The 14,236-nt window shown below is 40.8% G+C and overlaps 1 protein-coding gene across 1 annotated transcript in view; it reads right to left on the bottom strand.

The window, feature by feature from the left end:
• Nucleotides 1-378: 378 nt before the first annotated feature.
• Nucleotides 379-14,236, bottom strand: part of CDH1 (cadherin 1) — a 97,186-nt gene continuing 83,328 nt past the window's right edge. The window contains exons 12-16 of the mRNA XM_007538144.3: nt 13,337-13,561; nt 12,226-12,456; nt 10,434-10,564; nt 2,682-2,825; nt 379-1,581 (exon numbers count right to left, since the gene is read on the bottom strand). Of these exons, the coding sequence (XP_007538206.1) occupies nt 1,372-1,581; nt 2,682-2,825; nt 10,434-10,564; nt 12,226-12,456; nt 13,337-13,561 (941 nt within the window). The 3' untranslated portion in view covers nt 379-1,371. The remainder of the gene's footprint in view (nt 1,582-2,681; nt 2,826-10,433; nt 10,565-12,225; nt 12,457-13,336; nt 13,562-14,236) is intronic.

Consider the following 14,236-nt stretch of genomic DNA (forward strand, 5'->3'; position numbering starts at 1 on the left):
GAGAGAACCATATATTACTCTGGTACATGTGCTGCCAGGGATCAAACTCAAGACCTCATGATTTAGAGTCCAACACTTTATTCACTGCGCCATGTTCCGGACAACTAAAAAAAAAATTAAGTCTTCATTCCCAACATTGGAGTCATGAATTTCTCAAAAACCTAAGAATTATCGTGTATCTCAGCAATCCACTCTTGAATGTGGGCCATCAGAAGCTTACTTGGGTAGCCTGGCCCCCACCATACTGAGCCAGCCCCTGTTTTCACCAGATGTGGGGATTTTTTTCATGTAAAGTGACCAAATGAGTATAGCTTCTCTTACATTCACTCTGCTCCCATCGAGTTCTGGGGTGTATGTAATCAAGTAAAACATTTGACAAAGGATTAGCAAAAAATTTTAATAAATTTTATAAAAATGAATACTTAAGAATAAAGTTCTCAGCCTGAACTGTTTTCCACCCCTCAAAGAAAATTTTAAAAAACGTATATATCAGCACCCACACACACTCAAACTAGTGACATTCCTTCTGTACTAAAAGATCAAGACAGTGAAAAGTAGTGATTGTAAGGATCTTTTTCTTCTAAAAATAGAGGAGAGCTGACAAAGCAACTTAGATATTAACAGATACAAATCAAGGTCCTTCCAATACGTTTCTTGGATCTGTGTTTTCTTTTTGCTTCTAAGGAAAAGATACTGTCGGTTTTCACATCATCAGCAAAGGTAGGCACTTGGGAAGTCCACTCCTTGGATTAAAAATTGTCTATGGCTTCTGGTAGGAAACAAAGGTTGAGGTTCTTCTAGCATCTTGGAAGCAGTCGCTGCTCACTTTTCATGTGTCCCCTCTGCTGTGACAAACCATCTTTGGCTAAAGCACATTGTGCACTACTCTGACTCTTGTTTTAGTGACAGTGGAAACTGACACACTTTTCTGTTCGAGTCCGTTTTAGAGCTTAAGGACCCTAGAAAGACATTACCCAAAGTAAGCCCATATCAAAATATCTTTGAAAGGTTTTTGGCCTGCTACACTAAAAGAACTCAGTAATTTCTGCATCAGAAAACTCCTGTCTGCTGTAATAACGGAGTAGAATCCTTTTTTCCTCCCATGTTCTAATATCCAAACCAAAAATTGAATATATACAAAATCAATAGGGCAATAAACCCTTCTCTTTAAGATCTTGGGGATCTTTACATAATTTTGTCCTAAAAGTGAAGAAAGAGATTTGTAAGTAAAAAATCTAACAAATCAGATTGTAGCTATCAAGTAAAAACACATAACTATCCTGTTTCACTTTCTCCTGGGAATTCATGTGAAGCAAAGGGAACTGAACGATAACCAAAACTTATTAATATATTTGTCTTTGGGTGAGTCCCCTAGTCATCCTCACCACCTCCATACATATCTGCCAGCTTCTTGAAGCGATTGCCCCACTCGTTCAGGTAGTCATAGTCTTGGTCTTGGTCTGACTCCGAGGAATTCAGGGAGCTCAGACTAGCAGCTTCAGAACCATTTCCTTCATAATCAAAGACGAGTAGGGAGTCATAAGGGGGGGCGGTGGGGTCACTATCAGCTGCCTTTAGGTTCTAAAAAAAAAAAAGAGGAATATCATACTTTTCCATAATTTAAACAAGAAAATGGCAAACGGTGTTTCTAATTTTAAAAAGCTACAACCAGTTGTGGTGATATGCAAATAAATATGAATCAAGGGAAAACCTGTCTAACAAGGATGGTTGAAACTGGTCCTTCCAGTGGCTAGAATGGATGTATTTCAGTTACTTAAGAATTTCTAAAAAAAAAAAAAAAAAAAAATTATATTTATTCCTTTGTTGCCCTTTTTGTTTTATTGTTGTTGTCGTCATTGTTAGATAGGACAGAGAGAGACACTTGCTTCACCGCCTGTGAAGCAACTCCCCTGCAGGTGGGGAGCCAGGGCTCGAACCGGGATCCTTACACCACCTGTGCTTAACCCACTGCAGTAACAATCTCTCTTATGAGAAAAAGTGTAACTGGCTCTGAAAATCATTCTAGTAACAATGCAAGCGAACAAGGTGTAGGTTAAGGAAGAATGCTACTTTTTTTTAGCTGATCACTTTAGATAAGGATAATCTTAGCACAGTTCTGACCAACAGTATCATGTACAAAAGCTTGCTGGAAGGTGTCTACTGTGGTGCCTTTCCGAATAGAACTCCTAGAACTGTGGCAAACACTTGTGACTGTGAACAAGAGAGAGAGATCAAGGATCTATCATGTCCCTGGGTTGTATAGCAGTCAGTGGTGACTACTTACCCAGCACGACCAAGATTACTCCTCCTTAAACTCCTGGCATTAGCAGTGTATGAGTACATATAATACAGATGTTATTTCTCTGGTATTCAAATAAATTGTTATACATATTTAACATCAAATCCCAACCAGTAGACAGGGGCACTACTGAAACCAAATAGGATCTACTTTAAATCTATAAATTACTTCAGTTTCATTTCTACTAGATCTTTTCAAGCATTTCTTGGTTCTCGCATACTAAGACCAAATCTAAGAGTTCCTTAGTTCTGAAATTCAGATGAGGCAAAAAAAAAAAAAAAAGGTGGATGGGGTTGCTGAGAGATAATATGTTTAGGGAAAGGATCTAAGAATGCTTTCTTTTGCTATAACTGATCTTGCATTTGGTTCTGCTTTTACTTACTTCATCGATGAAGTTTCCAATTTCATCTGGGTTGGCGGGGCGGGGTCGATACTGGGGTACACTCATCAGAGTTGGTGCTACATCATTGCGAGTCACTTCAGGCCGAGCATCCAGGCCCCTGTGCAGCTGACTCAAGTCAAAGTCCTTTGAAGAAAACGGTATAGTGATGAGTAAAAAAGAAACAGTCATAATCACAGGATGGTTTTTTGATTTTAGATGATGGTATTCACAAACTTATACTGGGAACTAGCACTGGAAGGAAATGTAGCACATGTAGATTATGGTACCTTATTGCTTTTTTCTCTTTTTTGCATTAGTAATATTACGTTATTCAGCAAGTTTTCACTTCTTCATCCTATCCTTTGAGAAACATCAGTCAATCAGTGCTCATTTTTGTCATGTTATTTATCAAAGGAAATTTAAATATATGACAAAAGCTAAGGCTTTAAGTGCACTTTGGATTACTCTGGCAGTCCATAATGAAGGAAATTGCATGTGCCAGTCTTTCTTCAGGTTGAATCCAGCTGACAGACCTTGAATGTTTGGGGAGCCCTGAGAAAGGGGCATCAGGCCCTCCTCTAGACATCCCACAGTTCCTTTTGTTATTATGGGTCACCAGAAGCATAATAACTTCCTCGCTGAACATGGGCGTTGACTGGTCGGTCCATACTCCCAGTCTGCCTCTCTCTTTCCCTAGTAGGATGGGTCTCTGGGGGAGCTGAGCTCCAGGACACATTGGTGGTGTCTTCAATCCAGGGAAGTCTGGCTGGCATCCTGATGATACCTGGAACCTGGTGACTGAAAAGAGAGTTAACATACAAAGCCAAACAAATTGTTGTGCAATCATGGACCCAAAGCTTGGAAAAGTGGAGAGGTAGTATTAGGGAGGTACTCACTGCAAACTCTAGTATACTTCTGATTTCTTACTTTGGTGCCATACTCCAAACTCAGTCAATTTCTGCTTTGCGTTTCTACTTCTTTTTTTTTTTTTTTTTTACATGCATAACATTCCCCAGATCCCCATTTAGCAATACAACCCCCACTATTTAATTCATCATTTTTCATGGACCTGTATTCTCCCCACCCACCCACCCACCCCAGAGTCTTTTGCTTTGGTGTAATACTCCAATTCCATTTCAGGTTCGACTTGTGTTTTTTTTTTCTAATCTTGTTTTTCAACTTCGGCCTGAGAGTGAGATCATCCCATATTCATCCTTCTGTTTCTGACTTATTTCACTCAACATGATTTTTTCAAGGTCCATCCAAGATCGGCTGAAAACGGTGAAGTCACCATTTTTTACAGCTGAGTAGTATTCCATTGTGTATATATACCACAACTTGGTCAGCCACTCATCTGTTGTTGGACACCTGGGTTGCTTCCAGGTTTTGGCTATTACAAATTGTGCTGCCAAGAACATATGTGTACACAGATCTTTTTGGATGGATGTGTTGGGTTCCTTAGGATATATCCCCAGGAGGGGAATTGCAGGGTCATAGGGTAGGTCCATTTCTAGCCTTCTGAGAGTTCTCCAGACTGTTCTCCACAGAGGTTGGACCAATTGACATTCCCACCAGCAGTGCAGGAGGGTTCCTTTGACCCCACATCCTCTCCAGCATTTGCTGCTGTTACCTTTTCTGATGTGTGACATTCTCACAGGAGTGAAGTGATATCTCATTGTTGTCTTGATTTGCATTTCTCTGACAATCAGAGACTTGGAGCATTTTTTCATGTGTTTCTCGGCCTTTTGGATCTCTTCTGTGGTGAATATTCTGTCCAATTCCTCCCCCCATTTTTGGATGGGGTTATTTGTTGTCTTGTTGTTGAGTCTGGTAAGCTCCTTATATATGTTGGTTATTAAACTCTTATCTGATGTATGGCATGTAAAGATCTTCTCCCATTCTGTGAGGGGTCTCTTGATTTGGGTAGTGGTTTCTTTTGCTGTGAAGAAGCTTTTTAATTTGATGTAGTCCCATAGGTTTATACTTGCCTTAGTCTTCCTTGTAATTGGATTCGTTTCATTGAAAATGTCTTTAAAATTTATGCGGAAAAAAGTTCTGCCAATATTTTCCTCTATGTATCTGATAGTTTCTGGTCTAACATCCAAGTCCTTGATCCACTTGGAATTTACTTTTGTGTTTGGTGAAATACAGTGATTCAGCTTCATTCTTCTGCATGTTTCAACCCATTGTTTCCAACACCATTTGTTGAAGAGACTCTGCTTTCCCCATGTAATAGTCTGGGCCCCTTTGTCAAAGATTAGATGTCCATAGGTGTGGGGCCTCATTTCTGGGCTCTCAATTCTATTCCACTGGTCAGTGTGTCTGTTCATGTTCCAGTACCAAGCAGTTTTGATGACAATGGCCTTATAATACAGTTTGAGATCTGGCAGTGTGATGCCTCCGGTTCTGTTCTTTTTTCTCAAGATTGTTTTGGCAATTCTAGGTCTTTTCTGGTTCCAGATAAACATTTGTAGCATTTGTTCTATTCTCCTAAAAAATGTGCTTGGGATCTTGATGGGGATAGCATTAAATTTGTAGATGGCTCTGGGTAATATATTCATTTTGATGATGTTAATTCTTCCAACCCATGAGCATGGAATATCTTTCCACTTCTTTGTGTCTTTTTCAATTTCTTTGAGTAGTGACTCATAATTTTCAGTATACAAGTCTTTCACTTCTTTGGTTAGGTTTATTCCTAGATATTTTATTGTTTTTGTTGCTATAGAAAAAGGAACTGATTTCTGGATTTCAATTTCTTCTAACTTAGTGTTTGCATAGAGGAATGCCACTGACTTTTGAATGTTAATTTTATAGCCTGACACATTACTGTATTGCCTGATGATTTCCAAAAGCTTCTTGCTGGATTCCTTAGGTTTTTCCATGTATACTATCATGTCATCTGCAAATAAGGAGAGTTTGACTTCTTCTCTTCCAATCTGTATGCCTTTAATTCCTTGCTCCTGCCTGATTGCTATGGCAAGAACTTCCAACACTATGTTGAATAGTAATGGTGATAGTGGGCAGCCCTGTCTAGTACCTGATCTGAGGGGAAATGCTTCCAGTTTTTCACCATTGAGTATGATGTTGGCTGTAGGTTTGCTATATATAGACTCCACTATCTTCAGGAATTTTCCATCTATTCCCATTTTTTGTAGTGTTTTGATCATAAAGGGATGTTGTATTTTGTCAAAGGCTTTCTCTGCATCTATTGATATGACCATGTGGTTTTTGGTCTTGCTTTTGTTGATGTGGTGGATCACACTGATTGATTTACGTATATTAAACCAACCTTGCATGCCTGGGATAAACCCCACTTGGTCATGATGAACAATCTTTTTGATATACTGCTGTATCCGGTTGGCTAGAATTTTGTTCAATATTTTCGCATCTATGTTCATCAGAGATATTGGTCTGTAGTTTTCTTTTTTGGTTGTGTCCCTGTCTGCTTTTGGTATCAGGGTGATGTTGGCTTCATAGAAGCTGGCAGGGAGTATTCCAGTGTCTTCAATCTTCTGGAAGACTTTTAAAAGTAGAGGTATTAGTTCTTCTTTGAAAGTTTTGTAGAATTCATTTGTAAAACCATCTGGTCCAGGACTTTTATTTTTGGGAAGATTTTTGATAACTGTTTCAATTTCATTAGCTGTGATGGGCCTGTTCATGTTGTCCACTTCCTCTTTACTTAGTTTTGGAAGTTGGTAGGTATCTAGGAAATCATTCATTTCTTCCAGGTTCTCTAACTTGGTGGCATATAGTTGTTCATAGAAGCCTCGCATGATATGTTGAATTTCTGCAGTGTCTGTTGTGATATCTCCTCTTTCATTTACTATCCGATTTATTTGGGTCTTCTCCCTTTTTTGTTTTGTGAGTCTGGCTAAAGGTTTGTCGATTTTGTTTACTCTTTCGAAGAACCAACATTTACTTTCATTGATCTTTTGTATGGTTTTCCTATTCTCAATGTTATTTATTTCTGCCCTAACTTTAGTAATTTCTGTCCTTCTGGTTGCTTTAGGGTTCCTTTGTTGTTCTTCTTCTAGGTCTTTAAGATGTGCAATCAGGCTGTTTATTTGTGCCTTTTTTTGTTTCCTAATGTGTGCTTGTATAGCTATGAACTTCCCTCTTAGGACTGCTTTAGCTGTGTCCCAAATATTTTGATAGCTTGTGTCTTCATTTTCATTGAACTCTCGAAACATTTTGATTTCTTCCTTGATTTCCTCTTTGACCCAGAAGTTGTTAAGAAGTGTACTGTTGAGCTTCCACATTTTGGCACTGTTACTAATCTTTTGTTGATTGTTAAGTGTTAGTTTAATTCCACTGTGGTCTGAGAAGATGCTTGGGATGATTTCAGTGCTCTTGAATAGGCTGATGCTGTCTTTGTGGCCTAACATATGGTCTATCCTTGAGAATGATCCATGTGGATTTGAGTAAAATGTGTATTCCAGTTTCTTGGGATGAATGACTCTGAAAATGTCCAATAGTTCTAGTTTATCTATCTCTTCATTTAGCTCCCTTATGTCTTTACTGATTTTCTGCCTGGATGATCTGTCAAGTTGAGATAGTGGGGTGTTGAAGTCCCCTACTATGATTGTGTTACTGTTAATATATTGCTGTAGCTCTTTCAGTAGAAGTTTGATGTATTTAGATGGCTTCTCATTGGGTGCATAGATATTAATAATTGTTAAGTCCTCTTGATTGACTGATCCTCTGAGCATTAAGTAGTGTCCATTCCTATCTTTTTTAATCTTATGTATTTTAAAGTCTATCATGTCAGATATGAGAATAGCTGTTCCTGCCCTTTTTTGTGGGCCATTGGCTTGTATGATAGTTTTCCATCCTTTCACTTTAAGTCTGTGTTTGTCTTGTTGCGTTAGATGAGTTTCCTGTAGAAAACATATTGTTGGGTTGTGTTTTCTGATCCATCTTCCTACTCTGTGTCTTTTAATAGGTGAATTCAGGCCATTCACATTTATTGATATCAAAGATTGAAGATATTTTAACGCCATTCTTGTAGAGTTTTAGAGTGTTTTGATATATGTCCTATTTGTGGTGGTCTGGTTGTTTATAGGAAACCTTTCAGAACTTCTTTCAAGGCATGCTTGGTGATGGTTGCTTCCTTCAACTGTTGCTTGTCTGAGAAGGTTTTGATGCTTCCATCTAGTCTGAATGACAATCTAGCAGGATATAGTATTCTTGGCTGAAAGCCTTTCTCATTGAGCACTCGATAGATATCTTGCCATTCTCTTCTGGCCTGTAGTGTTTGTATGGAGAAGTCTGCTGCTAATCTTATGGGTTTTCCTTTGTAGGTGACTCTTTGTTTTTCTCTTGCAGCCTTCAGGATCCTTTCTTTATCCTTATTCCTTTCCAATCTAAGTATGACATGTCTTGGTGTCTTTAGGTCTGGGTTAATTCTGTTTGGGACCCTCTGGGCTTCTTGAATCTTTATGTCTTTGGTGTTGTCTAGACTAGAGAAATTTTCAGCTATTATGGCCTGGAGAACGCTTTCTTCCTCCCCTTCTCTTTCTTCCTCTGGTAAGCCAATAATGCGTATATTGTTTCTTTTGAAGTCATCCCATAGGACTCTGTTGTTGTTTTCAGCATCTCTTAATCTCTTTTTGAGATCTCTTACTTCTTTTTTAGTTGTCTCTAATTCATCCTCAATCTTGCTAATTCTGTCTTCAGCCTCATTGATTCTATTCTCTCTGCCCTCTACTGCTTTCTGGAGTTCATCTATTTTGTTGCCCTGCTCTGATACTGTTTTAGCTTGTTCAGCTAGTTGCCTTCTTAGCTCAGAAATTTCAGCTTTCAGCTCTCTAATAACCATGAGATAATTAGAATTTTCTTCCATATTCTCATTTGTTGTTCCTGCAGTTCTGATTACAATTTTTTCAAATTCTTTACTCACTCCTGTTATTATTTCCTTAGCTAATGTTTGGATGTTGAACTCGTTGTTTTGTGCTTCGCCCTCTGGAGGACTTTTAGCTGGACTCTTGTCCTGGTTCGAGTCTCCATTATTTTTTCTTGTTGTTTTAACCATTTTATATAAGTTAACAGTTTTTTCAATCCCTGAGTTGGAGTTCAGTGGTGTAAAAGCCTTTTTTTTTTTCCCCTGTAGGCTATGGTAGCCTGAGGGCTTTTAAACTATCAATAGGCTTCTTGGCTTAATCAATGACTCCTGACCAAGAGATAAAGCAGGGTGTGGCAGAGATAATCCAGTGGTTATGCAAAGAGACTTTCAAAGCCCTTCAGCTATGCCACCGAGGTATAGGTCTTCTCCTGAGTTTCCCGGTTAGATCTCTGTGCCCTGGTGTCCCTCCCTGTTGCTGCTCCAGATTCTGAGGGCAGTAGCAATGGAGACTCAGAGTTGTACTTGGTGAGTCTCTGGGGAGTTCTTTCCTCCCTTCAGCTGTCCCCTTGTTGGTGGAGCAGACTGGAGGTGGTGTCTCCACTGACAGACTGTCGAACTGTTAGCAGTCACTTAATCTCTCCTTAGGCCCCCCTCTCCTCTCTGTCACCAGCCACGCGTGTTTGTACTCACGGGTGATTTACTGGGTTTCTGTGGTCATTCTAGTCCTGTCTTGTTTCGGTCCGGGTGGTCTCCTTTGGTATTCCTAGTTGATCCGGGAGAGGAGAGGAGAGGAGAGAAAGCGATCTGCTGCTCGTAGCTCCGCCTCCGGAAGTCGAATCCTAGGGTATTTTATTATAGCAGCCCCCAAACACGTAGGCACTAGCTAAGGTCAACAGCTGTCCCAGCCTGCCTGAAGGTTCTGCAGCCTTACTATAGTCATAACCTGGAACCATGTGGTGCAAAGCAAGGAGTTGCCATTCTAGAGACCTCACAACTCAGCTAGCTGTGTCTCTCTATGAGCTGAATCAAAAAGCAGGGCTGTTAAATCCTGTTTCTCTTTCTAAATATGTTTTCAAAAAATTGTCTGAAAACTCCAACATCAGGATAGCTAAGACTAGTTCCACAACTACCCAAAAGCAAAAATTGAGCTTGGGAGAGACAAAACAGATTGACTTCTCACTGTTAATCAAAAGTAAAAAAGGGGTGGGGGGTGTGTGTGCTACCAGGGAATGGTAGTATTGTGCAGGCATAGAGCTCCAGTGATAAACCCTGGTAGCAAAACAGTAACAAGGGGTAGGGGATAACATAATAGGTATGCAGACAACTTCCATATCCAAGGCCCCAAATCTGTTAAACTCCCCCCAGTCACTACCATAAGCCACAGCTGAGTAATGCTCTGGTAAAAATCAGTGTTGGTATTTTTAAAAATATTTTAATTTATTATTGGATAAAGAGGGTGAGGCAGCCCTGCTTCACTTGTGAAGCTTTCCCCTGCAAGAGGACCTGGGTCCCTGTGCACTTAACCAGGTGTGCCATTGCCTGGCCCTATTGTTGGTATTTTCAATGATCAAGACTACTGCTTCCTTGCTGTGTGGCTTGAGGAAAGTTACTTAGCTGCTTTGTGCCTCATAATATTCAATGAACTATTAATGATGGTGGCTAATAACAAATGTCAATTTTTTCTGGATAAGGCCGTGGGGTGGTAAATCTGGTTAAGTGCACATGTCATAATGTGCAAGGACCTGAATCAAGCCTCCAGTCCCCACTTGCAGGTGTCTTTCTTTCTACCTCCCCTTCTGATTTGTCTCTATCCATTAAAAATTTAATAATAAACAGCTATTACAAATGACCACCTACTCTCAAATAAGCAAATTGCCATTAAGTTTTTCATTTTGGTTTCAAAAGCCCACCTGGTCCTCTTCTCCACCTCCTTCTTCATCATAGTAATAGACATTGTCTCGGGTGTCATCATCTGGGGCCAACAAGGGCTCTTTGACCACTCGTCTTCTCCGAATAAACAGCAGAAGCAGCAGGAGCAGGACTGGAATGGGAAGGGAGTCAAGGTCAGATATAGTTGCTCATGTCCCTGAAGTCAATACTCTTTACTCAACAGAATAGACAACTAGGAAGAAGCAAGTGCAAGTGTGGCCTTTTACTGAATAGTAAAGAATTTGGGAAGCACCTGGTTTATTTTTTTTCCCCTTTTGTTGCCACTGTTTTTTGTTGTTGTATAGGACAGAGAAAAAGACACCTACAGACCTGCTTCACCGCCTGTGAAGCGACTCCCCTGCAGGTGGGGAGCTGGGGGCTCGAACTAGGATCCTTATGACCAAATTCTTGAAGAAAGTGTTCAGGGCAAAAGTCAGGTCACTGTGGCTATAGCATAGCAAGTGGGGGGCATGCAGAACTCAGGCAGAGAGGGAGCCCCTGGAGGGGTGTGTGTAGGGCTGCGTTAGCCTAAATGTGACTAACACACATATAATTATAATCTAATACAAGGGGGACACATAGACTTGTGAAATTACCTGACCCCCCCCCCCAGTTTAATTTATTATTGTGTAGAGACAGAGAGGGAAAGAGACCCCTGTAGGTGAGGAGCAGAGGATTGAGCCTGGAGCATCAGGCCTGCCATATCCAACTGGTAATTTTTTTCTCTTGAAGATGATCATGGCAATAAGCTTTATAATCTGCTTATTTTCCCAAGTCATCATGTGTCACTTAGTGCTGGGGATACACTGAGAAATCTCACTTCCACAGACATGGCCGGCATAGCCAGGCTACCACTGCATATGCAGTTGTCACTGACTAACAGGTTATTTGAGGCACATGATTACATAGTTAGCATTATAAATGGGGGGGGGGGGAAAGCACTTGATTTTTCTAATAACTATCTAACCTATTATAGCAATATAACCAATAAATAAGAAATATAACATAGGGGCCAGTGGTGCACCTGGACGCAGGTTTAAGCCCCCATCTGCAGGGGTCTCTCCCTCTAAATTCAATAATAAACACAATTTAGGACCCAGGTTCAAGCCCCTGGTCCTCACCTGCAGGGGGAAAGCTTCACAAGTGGTGAAGCAGGGCTGCAGGTGTCTGTCTCTATATAATAATAAAAAATTTGCGGAGGCTTCGCTAATGATAATGTGTATGTTTGAGCCTCTTGGTTCATTTTCCTGTCTCTCCATCCCTGTACCAACAGGGTTTTAACTGAAGCTTTGCACATACGCTCTTCCACCACTCCCATCTGATTTATTTATGCAGAAAAAGAGCCAGAGCATCTGGCAAATGCAATAGTCCCAATGAAACTTAGGATCTCACACTTTTTTTAAAAAGGTAAGAGAAAGAAAAATGCCGTAGCACTGCTTCACTGCTCCTGGAGCTTCCTCTTTACACAGACCAAGGGCTTGAACTTGTGACCTTATGGCAAACTATGTCAGAATCCTTAATGCTATTTCTCCAGCCTTCTATGCATGATTATTACATAAAGATTTTTCATGCCAGAGATTCTGGGATCCTGGGTCGAATCCTTGGCACACCAAAAGCCACAGCTGAGCAGTGCTGTGATTAAGAGAGAGGGATAACAGAAGGACTGGGTCCTCTGCTGGCAGAGAGCAGGATGTCTTAGCTTTAGCAATTTCAGTAACAGCACACTCCTCTCTACTTTAGAGAAAGGCTGAAATGCTTGTTAGCAACACTTACTTAGAAAAGCAAGGATTCCTCCAAGAATCCCCAGAATGGCAGGGACTTCGAGTCCAGCGGCAGCGACTGCAATGGCCTTCCTGCAGTTGCTGACAGTCCCATCACAGTCGCACACTTGCACTTCCAATGTAGTCACCTGGTCTTTGTTCTGGTTATCTGAGAGCATGAGGTTTATTTTGTATTTACCCACCTCTAAGGTTCTCTTTGGCTTGAAAATGAGAGATTCCTGAGCTGGAGGAAACAGAAACAAATGATGAGATGGGGGGGGGGGGAGAGTTCATTATAGAATCATTAAATACATATATATATGCCAGCACTATGAATCCACTGCTCCTGGAGGCTATTTTTCCCATTTTGTTGCCGCTGTTGTTGGATAGGACAAAGAAAGTGAGAGGGGAAGAGAAAGACACCTGCAGATCTGCTTCACCACTTATGAAGCAACCCCCCCTGCAGGTGTCTCAAACCTGGGCCATAGGTATGGTAACATGAGTGCTCAACCAGATGTACCACCTAAAATATTTTTTTAAAGAAATCAGAGGGTAGTGGAGGACCCAGGTTCAAGCTCCCACTCCCTACCTACAGGGAGAGTGCTTCAATGAGAAGCAGATCTGTAGGTGTTTTTCTCTCCCCTCTCAAATAAAAATAGGAAAAAAGTGGCCACTGGGAGAAGTGGATTCATAGTCCAGGCACAAAGTCCCATTGACAAAACCCTGGTGTCAAAAAAAGAGAGAGAATCTACCAGAAATCACTATAACATATTCAGTGCTTAAGATTAAACCCAGGGCTTTATTCTTGCATGTCCTGTTCTCTACCAATGGACCATCTGCCTGGCTACTAGAATAAAATATTTATAGAACAGGGGTGTGGTGGTGACGGACTGCACATATTATCATCCAGGAGTGCCTGCAAAGGGGAATCTCTCCACTTCTGTCTCTAACCCTTTATCTTATAATTTTGCGAACCAATTAAAAAAAAAAAAAACCCAGCCACCAGCAGTGGTAAAGTTGTAGGTACCAAGTCCCAGAAATAATCCAGATAACAAAAAAAATTATTTGGTGGAGAAAGCACAGGAGCCAGAACAAAACATTGGAGTCACATTGTAAGTTCCCACCTGCATCATTGTACTCAATGCTCCAGTTGACACTTGCCCCATGGGTCAGTTCTGCTGTGAAGGGAGATGTGTTGGGAGGAAGATCAGGATCACTGATCTTGATGATGTGAGGTTCTGGATTCTTTTGGCAGAAGGCCATGGCTCGGGGCTCTGGCACAGGGCCATTGTCATTCACATCAAGGAGGTTCAGGAGAAGGGTTCCTGTTCCAGTGGCAGCAGGAGAGCCTAGAAAATAAATATAAAAATATATATTTTGGGGGCTGGGTGGTAGTGCACATGTTACAGTGCATAAGGACTCAGGTTCAAGACCCCAGTCTCCACCCTTCAGGGAGAAAGCTTTGCGAGTGGTGAAGCAGGGCTGCAGGCATCTCTCTTCTTCTCTGTCACCCCCTTCCCTCTAGATTTCTGACTGTCTCTATCTAATAAAGATGATTTAAAATTTATATATATATATATATATATATATTTAAAATTCATATATAAAATTTATACACACACACACACACACACACACATACAAAGCTGCTGCTTTACTGGTCATGGACCTTACACATGCAACATGTTTATACACTAATTAATTCATAATCAGATGGGGATTATTTTGTCAGATAAATTCTAATACACAAAAAGTAGATGGGGAGGTCGCTTCACAGGCAGTGAAGCAGGTCTGCGGGTGTCTATCTTTCTCTTCCCCTCTTCTCTCCATTTCTGTGTCCTACCTACAATGACGACATCAATAACTATAACAATAATAGCTACAACAACAATAAAAAAAAAAGTAGATGGGGCTGCTGAGGTAGCTCACGTGGGTAGTGTGCTGCTTCGCCATGAATGCAAACCAGGGATCTTTTAATATGCAAGTACTAGGTTTGGACCCTATAGCTAAACAGGCATTTTGAC

Source organism: Erinaceus europaeus, chromosome 2 (assembly GCF_950295315.1).
Source record: "Erinaceus europaeus chromosome 2, mEriEur2.1, whole genome shotgun sequence".
Lineage (NCBI taxonomy): Eukaryota > Metazoa > Chordata > Mammalia > Eulipotyphla > Erinaceidae > Erinaceus > Erinaceus europaeus.